Genomic DNA, 11,066 nt, shown 5'->3' with positions numbered 1-11,066 from the left:
AACAGCAGAGAATTTCTTGAAGATGAGGGAAACACTGCTTTCTCTGATGACTAAATTGAGAGAGTGAGCTTATGAAACAGAGGTCTTTGAACAACACACTGTATATCTTAGAGTACAAAGGATAAGATAGCTCAGAACCAATTAAAAATATACAGTAAGCAAGTAATGAAAAAACTAATTTTATTTGAGTAAAACCGTAATTTACAGATGAACACCACAAACCCTCTTGATTCAACTTCATTTATTTCCATATAGAACCTTTGAATATTGGAAATAAATTAGATTAACAAATACATGTCTTAGTCACAAGGAACTTTTATGTTATGTGATTTTCCACTGCATTACAACTTAATAAAAAACTATAAAAATAAGACACTATTTACAAAATATATCCATTGGCAAAACTATTGGTTAATTCAAGTTTTAAGTCACATGATAAATTATACAGCTCAGTCACACTTTACAAACAATTAAAAGATAAACCTACTCTGAATACAAAACGATATCCTCTCATGATCTGACTATGCCAGTTCATAGTACTTCCCAGAACTTGGATCAAAGTAACAGTTCAGACATGGATCATACAAGAGAGTCAAAACTTCCTCATCTTCTTCAGCATTGAGGTCATCTTCACCTGTGTTAAACGTGAGAAGTAAGAATAAATCATTCTTATTCGCTTAGACAATAACATGGAAATACCTTTCTGTCAGATGGGACAGAATTTTTCTTTGAAGAGTATAATCTTTTGACTTCTGAATTGTTACCTTCAAGGTAACAGCAATTCATATTTTTATTAGATTTCTGAAGACTTGTATTTAGTTGAGGTGAAATGATGTCAGTCAGAGTTTGCCTAACGGCTGGACTTTACAAAGTCCAGGGGAGCAGTTCACCAGAAGTACCTTTACTGGTAGTGGATCAAAGTATTCCTGAGCAATGTTTTTCTTAAACAATAATGTTTTAGTATCAACAAAGACAGTCAGTGTGTACTTAAGGCCTGTAAGAATGAAAGAATTTGAATGTCGGTATCCAATATGTCACCTAAATGACCAGTATAGGTAAATCTGTACAAAAGAGCTTTCAATACCAGAGAGGAAATAAGATCCTTTCAGACAATAAAAATTTTAAATCTAGGTTGTCTAAAGTTACGTAAAATGCAAGAACGTTTTCAGGTAACAAAAATGTATCCTTAGCCTAAAATACACTGATAAAGCCATGCAGACTTTTACTACACATGCTTTATATATTGTAGCTCCTTTTCTAAACCTATCTTTCATATAAGCTAAATCTAAGTTACATGATCTATAGATTTTTGATAGGAAATAATTCACAGTTGAACGCAATCTCCCTCGAATTTCATCATAAATGTTCATCTCATTCTTAGACTGCTAATACAAACCGAATGCTTTGTATGCCCTAACACTTCATAATAAGTAATGGCCTGTTATGCTAACAGCAGCAGTTTCACAATGCTCAGAATCCGTTTACAGCCAGGATCACACGACGATATATAGGTTACATTACCTAGAGACCAGAAAGTAGGTTGGTGCATTTAATGCATACAGAAGAAGTGTGCACTTTATCGTTTGGGAAGAGATTGCATTTTTGTTTCCTCGGTAGCATTAACAAATGCCATCAGAAAGAAATGGTCTCTTACTGTAACCAAAGGTAAAAAGGTAAAGCTAAATTGTTGCCCTCCTTGCTGTGGGTGCTTCATCAGGCCTGCTAAGCTAAATGAGGTTAACTGAGATATTTTGTTTGGATAGCTCTTGGGAAAAATTATGCAGTGCAGAAAGAAGGCGTAGAACTGAACGTCTTTTTCTACACTTCAGATCATAGTAAACAAGCAAATGGTATTCATGCCTCATTCCCTCACATAGCCTTACATTTTCACCTGAAACCATGTTGTTATTTCCACTGAATTCTTCCTTTTATTATTTTGCTTTTCCCTGCCTATGTTTCTCTTCAAAATGATTCTCTTTTCTTCTCTAAGCTTAAATCCCCATCCCTCTCTACCTGGGAACTGGCCTCTCAGTACACTCCCTGGTTTGATTCAGGAATAAGAAATTCTTCAGACTCATCAGGGGTGTACCTCTTTCCCTGTATGCCTTGAATTCATACCAAATCAGAATTAGATTGCATCCAGGACTAGCTGGATTTATACCTTTATAGCAATAATTCCCTGCATGTATTTTCATGTGAACCAGAAGAGAACTTAGTTTTCTAGATTTATCTTGTTTTTAAAGTTAGGCTTCTTTCTTTTAGCATCTCACAATATCCCCAAATGCATTTTAAGGCATTTCTAGATGTTGCAACAGATTTCCAATGGCAGCATGGAGTATTCAGTTTTGAACAGATTAAAAAGCGATACGAAAACCTCACTTCTCTTCTACTTCCTAAAAAGAAGTACTAATTAAATTAAGTGAGATTCTTCTACAAGACTTAACTAACATGTAACGGTTGTGTTAGAAGGCATCTTTCTACTTTCAAATGGTATATTGTGTGCAACCTGACCACGTGTAGGAATGAAATGTCCATGGCCAAATTAACTGATAAACAAGTCACTTCAAAGAAAATTTTCATAGCTCTTTATGCTGCCACCATCCACACTTTTGGGGTCCAAGTTGCTCAGGATTGCATGAAAAAACCTCTTGGCAGTTTAATTTGAATATCATGGTGAAAGCAAAATCAAAGCTTTTGTTCTTACACGGCTATAAAATTAAACATCAGCTGTCAGCAGAAGGGATGCTGAAAAGAACACTGCTAATATTTTCTCCGATATAATCCTTGAACATTTCACTACAGTGCTCAAATCTATTCTGTAATTATGTACTGCAGGGTTACCATATGACTATCGTCAACAGCTGTGGTCCCAGAAAGAAGACTGTTTAGTGCTATGGTTCCTGGAGCACTATCTTAAGACAAGTAACAAGATACAATAAAATAAGTTCCAGAGAATTTATGACTCTGCCTTTGTCACTTACTGTGGAAACTTTCTTGTATGACTTGTTATGTCAAGACAAATGAAACTGTCTTTAAATCAGAAATTTCAATGCCCAAAAAGGGAAAAATCTGTGGAAATTTATCATATTTATGAGTCTAAATTTTCCTCTTGATTGTCTTGTGAAACCTGTTGAATAGAAGACTATTTCTCATTACATCTCCCTATTTAACTACGTACTATGGATGGTGCAAATGTTAAGAAAGGAACTCTAGAGTAAAATGTTTTCTTAGAAATGAATCACCTTTTTCCCCCAAAGTTATGTCCCAACTTAAAGATTTTTTCTAAATATAAGAATTAAAGAATGTTTATAAATACACTAATGCTATACTATCTTTCTTTAAGGATACTTTTAGATAAAATTAATATCTTGAATACATTATGACTCACTGCAGATTTTCAGTACTGCTAATATACTTTTGTTAACCTGTGATACTTGGAATATTGGAAAACTGCACACACACACACAAAATAATCTTGTGACACTTAAGTCACCTTCCAACAAGAGAAGTAACTCATTTTATCATGTGATATTTAAAAAAAAAAGTGAGTAGGGCAGCAGAATTTTCTGTAACGAATTTGAGCATTCAGTTTGTTGATGAGATCTGGTACTTAGTTGTCAGTAATAAAACCGTTCTTTTGTCACACAAATAATTAACCTCAAGTGAAGTGATCAAATAAAAAAAAAGTTTTTTCCGAAGTGCTAGAGATGTATCACAGGACAAGACCTATTTAGGATCTCTTTCAAAAATGATACTTCAAACCATTTTTAAACTATTTTTTAAACCATTTTTTAAACCTTGATTTTTTTAAACCAAGATATCTAGGAAGACACACAGATTCTAATGTTTGATGGGTGCAATCTAACCTGATAGGCACGTATTACACGGCACTGCATTTTCACACGCCACCGTATTATGTCCAAAGATCTGTGCTTAACTTAAGCGTATCTTTTACGTGAGCAAAACCATGTCAGTTTTCTCTCAATATAGTGCAAGGACATTATTTTCCAAGGACTGTAAACAGCCAGAAAGGGAGGTTTGGAGTTGCCTAAAGATGCTGTATGTTGTACAGGCACCCCCTTACTTTGCCAGTCAGGTCTCCCCTACCCGCAGCTGCTACGATTACTCTGCTTCTTCTCTGCCACTTTAATAGGGAAGGGTGTCTAGGAGTTCCGAAAACATCCAAACTGTCCTGTTTGGGGAGGGAAGGGCATGGAACGGCTTTGTTCTCTCTTATTTCCTCCAACTTCTTGGGGAAATGAAGCTTGATCACTTCAACGCTATGGCAGGTTTTTTTGAGTATTTGGAGACAGAGAAGTTTCTGTGTGAAGTTATCAAAATTATAAATATCATACATATACATGAGTCAGAATTTAATTTGATTGAATAAAGGCACAAAAATAAAAAGCCAAAATAAAAAGCTATGGTATAGAGAGATTTTCTGTTCTCCAAATGTGCAATCACAGACACGTGATGTGAAATATTTCGGCATAAAGGAAAATGAGTTTAGGAACAATTCACAAAACAGTTCGGAAATTCTAGTGTGAATAACAGAAGAAATCCAACAAATTCCCAAGTATACTTCTTTTTTAAAGCTTTTTGAAGATAATAATCCAATTTTTAAAATTTACAGAAAGTCTAGCTTTACTGCAGCAAACCTTAGATTTCATAATACTAGCATAAAAAAAAATTCTCAGAGACCTACCACAAATTTATATCCAACATGCCTTTAACTGAAGGACTACTGTCCAATTCTCTTTGGCTTACTTAGGACCCTTAACAAAACATATTATTTGATTCTTCAAAGCAAGGTCCCTTCCTGACAGCAAAATTCTATTTTGCTGTCATAAACAATTACAAATATACATCTATGAAAACATTCCCAATTTCAGGGCCATAATCTATTTTAGGCAGTAAATCAGTGAGACATCTTCATCCCTCGGGCAGCCAAAATACACAGGTCAGATTTATGAGATTTCACATTGAATTCCCCAGACTTGAAGAAAAATGCAGATATCTACCCTGTTTCCTAAGACAACTGATAAGAAAAAAGAGCATTTGAAGAAAACAAGGTATTTGTTTTATTCTACTGTTGGTGACTTTCCAGTTTCAGCTAAGTTCTTTGCCATTCTCTAAGCAAACACCATTAATAAACAAAAACCTGTAACACTTTAGGCGGTGACAACAGTCTTTATTCAGGATATCACGCTGAGGTTTCATTTAAGGCTAAATCTGAAATTTTTCTTCATAAGAGAAGTATCACTTATGTAAGTGTAATTGTGCTTCTGAATAAGAATGTTTAGTCCTTGTGTTCTTTCTTTCATAGGTTTGCCATCCCCACTAGCATAAATACCTTATTTAAAACAAATAAGATGCATTTTTTATGAGTTAATCTGCGTTGAGCCAGAACATTAGGAAACCGCAACTGCACAAGTTATTCTTCTATCAGAGGCAAGTAATACTGCATGGAAAACTCTGCTAGCTTGAGCTGAGAATAATAAATAAGAGAACTTGGAACCAAAATGTAGCAGTATAGGAAACTACGAAAAGGCAGCACCAGCACTACAGAAACAGCATTTAGAAATGTCTTTCTACCCAGGTCCTTTTCACTGTCTTCATAAATTCCTACCTGGAATACTCTGATTTGTTGAAGATTTAGTGTGCTCTTCCAGTTGTTGGCTTCCAGGAATGATGGGGGGACTGAACACGTTCAACCAGTCCCTGAAAAATACAGATCAAAATATCATTCATAAAAGCACAGTTTGTGTCCCTATTTGTTCTAATTCTTTTGATTATTAAAAAAAATTTCAAAGGAAATTGCAGGTTGTTGAGTGTGATGAAACAAAATGAAGCTGGATTTTTTAATGATAAAAATAACCTTTACAGTTACTACAATTCTTAAATATTAAGGCTTCCTTCCTTTCTTCGCCTTTTCACCTGTTCAGTTCACACTAAAAATCTGTGTTTTAAGTGAGGTTTGCTTTGCAGATTTCAGCTGGTATTGCTCTCTCAGCAAAAGGTGTACATGAGGTGTGATCCATAATCCAGAGAGCTATACTCTGAAAGCCTACGGGACTCAGGAGAGTCTTTTTCTGAGGAATAAAGACTTGGGATGAACAACCTGTGTTTGCTGAGAGGCTGTGGGAGTCAATTTGATTAAAAATCCTTACCTTCTCTAGGAAAAAGGCTTAAAGACAATCACAAAAGATGTGTTTGCCTACCACTGACTTGGCACCCTTTGGAGCCCCCGGTAACGGGGTGACATAGCAAGTGCTACATCTTTCACAGTCTGGATGGCTGGTGAGTTAGAGCTGAGCTTAGACATGAGATGGATGCCACCGACAGCGTGACACCAACTCAGTGCTCATGAACTGTGGGACAGCGGATTTGTATTAAATAACTTAATCCTTCCTGTTTCATTTACCTTTAAATTTTTTCAGTAAAGGGATGGAATTAGTGATCAGAGCTAAGAATAACATATGCACGGTTTTCTAGTGTTTTCAAGAAGGAAACTTTGGATTGAGTCAGGATCTTAGATAGAATTGTTGATATTGAAAAAAACTTTGTTAGGTAAATATGTTATAAACAATTGTTTGTAACAATTTTTAATTGCTATAAAATGGTATATGTTATATATTTGTTATTGAGTGTAACATTATTTTAGCTTCTGGCAAGACTATACAGAGGGCTCTTCTCATCACAGCTGTCACATATCTATTTTGCTTCTGCAAAAAAAAAAAGGTTTTGATGGGATCTTTATCATAGAGGAGGGAGTACAGACCTTCTTCACCTATTCAATTTAATGGGCAATTTATGCCTCTCCTGAACACTATTTTGTGACAGCTTTTAAAGATTATTTTCACGTTATCATACATTCATGCAAGGTTCAATGTTCATTTCACATGTGCCACTTTATGATACACTGTCTTTGATTGTTACAGCTCAAAGAAAGGGAAACAGAACAGCCGTTTTTATTGTTATTGTTATTGCTTTTTATTGCAAACTGAACTGCAGACTTGTTCACTGAAAAACTGGGTAGGAAACACAAGAATGAGAGGTCACTCGTATTATACTATCAATCAGAGAAAGACAGCCCTGGAAAGACACATCTAAGTCACAAACTTCAGACATTCCTTGTGCAGGTAACCACGTCTTGTAATTCTTTTCATATATGAAACTAATCTCTGCGCACTGTGCATAGCTGATGCTTCCTTAAGGTCCCATCTCTCCTCTTCAACAGGAAAGAGCTGTAATACATTAGAGCTTCCATATCCCCATTAACTAGACTAAATAATTGCAAGTTAACACTCCAACACGGAATTCAAGGGACCTCAGTAAATCACCTCGTTTCGACAGAACCAGATCCATCCTTTCTGACCAACCTATTTCACTGCCAGGCAAGGGGAATGGAAGGAAAAGGGGTCTTTAAATTCCCTTATGTTTGCTTCATGCTGGTGGGAACAGTGCAGCTCTTCTGAGTATATCAAGCTTGTTTTGGGGTTGATTCAACTTATGTCTGGCCATGGCTGTTCCAAAAGCTGGCACAAACCCATTATGCATACAAACTTGTGCTAGAGGCCAGGAAGATTAGCCAGAGCTGTAGAGATAACTTCAACATCCATGGCTTCCTCTAGAAGGGATGACATTTTCCAAAGTTTGACAGATGTCTTTACATTGCCAGACTGTAATTGTCTCAACTCAATTGTCCAACACCCAGTAAACTGGTAATGTACTTCTACTGTCTGAAAAGCCTTGATGGTCTCATGTAAGATTTGCTTCTGACAGAGAAATCTGGCACGGTTCAGTCATGTGTTATAATTGCTAAAATATGCCAATTGCCTTTTTTTTTTGTTAGTTTTTCTGCTACTTCTAGACTTGTTATTGATTCCACATCATCTCCTGTTGGCATGTACGCATAAACTGGGGTGAATCAGGGGACAACCACCTATCTGTTTGCAGTCAAAATGGAAAAAACTAATTTTCTGCCTCAGGAAACAGAACTGCTGGTGTAGAAATCCAGCAAGTAGTATAGCAGATTTAAAGGAAGAGATATTGAATTTTCCATCATTTCAATATGTAAAAAACATACTTCAAAATGTTTTTATACCATCATATTATTTTCACATATATGGCCAACTTCACAACCAATCCTTCTCTTCTGCTGTTCAGCTAACGCCAGTGAGAACTGGTACAACTAACTCACACGGCAATATGCTTGCCTAGACATCTCATTATTAGCTTTCTCTGTCTTTGCTCACCATATTTGCATTCCCTGAATACAGCCAAAGACTCTTTGTTTACACCAAAGCTTCAAAAGTTTTTAGGAATAACAGTTAAATGCACGCTATGATATCCAGTGGCACGGCAGAATATATTTTCCATTTCTGCCACTTGCACGTGTGGTTTGTGCTGCCTCAGAATCAGCCAACGTAAGCCTAACGCTAGAATCTGACCATGCTCATAGGATGTGGTCAGAGAGCACGAAGCATTATCACTTACCTGATTCTCTACAATTGCACTGAAACACAATGTCAGCAAAGGCGATCTCTTGGGAGAAACTGCGGCAATTTTAGAGAAGGTAAGGAGGAGCTGTTAGTGCTAATCTGTATCTTTGCTCCCCAAGCTACCCTTTCTTCCAAATTCACTACAGCTTTTTTAAAAGACAGCGATGTTTGAGATCCAGAGAAGAACTAGAGTATTTCTGCCTGGAAGACCGCTGAAGCAAAAGTGTTGCAAGGACAGAGGAAAGACAGTGCTTGCTTCTAAAGAGAATTATCTCAGTCAGACCAACAAACATATTAGAAAGCTTTAGAGTATATACGCAGTTCTACAGGTCTGGCACAAAACAGAAGAGTTTGAAGATAGGTATTTTTCATATAAAATATGTATCAGATAATTTCTAAGAAAAATAGTCGGTACCTGGAAAATAGAGAGGATGTTAGTAAGAAGGAAAGAAAGATAATAAGACATTTACCTCCAATGGAAAAGAAAGAGACAATTCATTTAGGGAACATTGAGGGAGGCAGGTAATTATGTATCATTGAACCAGTATTTCTGTTAAATTAATAGTTCTTAGGAAATACTACTCAGGAAATTTATGAATTTTAGTTTGAAGTCTCATCTCTGGAAGGTCTTCCTGAAAGACCAAGTCTGAGAAATCAGAGATGGGATGATCTGTGAGTAGCTGGATGATTTTGTCTTTGATTTTGTCCTTCGTTTATTGGAGTCAATTCTCATGTAAAGGAGTTGTTCAGTTTCATCTTTATATTTATTTTGATGCATCTGGTTTAGTAGATGAATTATTATTTTCTCTAGTAGGTGCAAAACCTAGGGATTTTGATGGTTCTAAAGGGAGGCAAAGGAGTGTTTATGATAGAGGCAACAGAGATGTGTTGGCAAGTTTAATATTTCCTATTAAGACAGTCTAGATTCAGTTCATGTTTTTTTTCTCTCAATGTCCAAGAAAAACTAATAGTTTTGCTATTCAACCCCCTCCCAGCAAGACAAGTAATCAAAACACTACAATATTAGGGATTCATTGTTGACTTAATACTACTTTAAGGTTGAAACATTTTACACAATATATATTCAAAACTGGTTTATTACTTCTACATATTACTTAGCAATGTCTAAATCAACTTCTCCTAAAATCTTGGGGAAAAAAAAAAAAATCTCGTGAGTGTTGAAATCTTCTTGGCCAAATTGCAGTAGAGAGTAAATATTGGCAGTTGATTGAGAAACCTCTGAAAAGTGGGATTACAGTGGTAATGCTGATAGATGCCGTAGTCTAGCGGTCAAGACAGACTTTTCCACAATGAAATCTGCAGTTGCTTTTAGGAAGCAACTAAAGCATGTGTGGGTGTGTGAGAGAGAGTGTATGAGTTAATTTAAAAAAAAAAAAAAAAAAAATCCTGAAAAATTCGTAGACCTTGCGTAAAAGTAGAGCCCAGCATGGAGACAACCGGCAATATTCTGAGAAATGCAGACTGTGGCCTGTGTTCCCATTTATTGTGTTTTTATTCTGACTGAATAAAGAATATTTTTTGGGGGAATTTCTTTAAGAAGCTAGTTTATCTCCTTAAAACAGAAAAGCTAATCATGCATTCTGACTAATTAAAGGCACTCTATTTAAGCTATCAATGCCTCCAGCTGTAATTAATACAATCAACGTGCAATAAACTATGTAGAGCTTTCCTGATAACAATGTGGAATGCTAAGTACTGTCTTTTGACATTGTGAGGGGCATTGTATGAAGGCTCAGAATAACTTCCACACACATTCAAAAGCATCATGCACCTTTAATGACTGCAGTGAAATTCTTCATTATTCTGAAAGCTATTCTCCATACCAAAATATAATTAAAAATGCTATATAATCTCGTTATATTACGGTCTTTTCTTAAAAAATATTTTCAGAAAATAATTGTCATATTGAAATATCCCAAGATAGCTGAACTGTGATGGAAAGCAAAAGTATCTTTTGAACTTATGAACATAATTTTCAGTTTTATGACAGTATGTTAAATTTGCAGAAAATTACATCCATCAGTAAAATCTGTTGAGAAAATTAGTGATGCTTTTTTAAGTAGCAGTTATCAATGACAACATATCAAAATTTTTACCCTCAACAGAAATCCAAAGAACCAGAGGGTTTTGATTTCAATCTTAATGAGCACCTTTGATACTTTGAATTTTTACAGATATTTTTGCTTTTTAGTCTATCCTACTGGCTGAACTAAGAAAATGGCAAATCACTTAGTATAAAGATTTTTAACATTGCTGTGAATTGAGAAAGCATACTTTATCACATTTCTTTTGGATCAGATTTAATTTATACTACTTAAATCAACGGGATCATTTAATCCACATTATTAACAAAATCAAAATGCTTCAAAGTTTTGGTATGGTTTTGTCTAACAATCTATACAGGAATTAAAAGGAATATTCAAATTATTCAGTCAGCCTGGCAGTATACTGAAAAAATGTAAGGGAAGGGCTACATTATATCCAATCAGGGAATGAAAAAACCACCTCAGTTTTGTATCATTAAGACCACATCAAATTGAC

At 35.5% G+C, this 11,066-nt stretch overlaps 1 protein-coding gene across 4 annotated transcripts in view; it reads right to left on the bottom strand.

The window, feature by feature from the left end:
- Window positions 1-206: 206 nt before the first annotated feature.
- Window positions 207-11,066, bottom strand: part of CFAP20DC (CFAP20 domain containing) — an 88,792-nt gene continuing 77,932 nt past the window's right edge. For all 4 annotated transcript variants that reach the window (XM_075514234.1, XM_075514233.1, XM_075514236.1 and 1 more), the window contains 2 exons: window positions 5,630-5,721; window positions 207-634 (listed from right to left, as the gene is read on the bottom strand). In XM_075514234.1, the coding sequence (XP_075370349.1) occupies window positions 522-634; window positions 5,630-5,721 (205 nt within the window). In that variant the 3' untranslated portion in view covers window positions 207-521. The remainder of the gene's footprint in view (window positions 635-5,629; window positions 5,722-11,066) is intronic.

Source organism: Mycteria americana, chromosome 11 (genome assembly GCF_035582795.1).
Source record: "Mycteria americana isolate JAX WOST 10 ecotype Jacksonville Zoo and Gardens chromosome 11, USCA_MyAme_1.0, whole genome shotgun sequence".
NCBI classification, from domain to species: domain Eukaryota; kingdom Metazoa; phylum Chordata; class Aves; order Ciconiiformes; family Ciconiidae; genus Mycteria; species Mycteria americana.
This window is presented reverse-complemented; position numbering and strand designations above follow the sequence as displayed.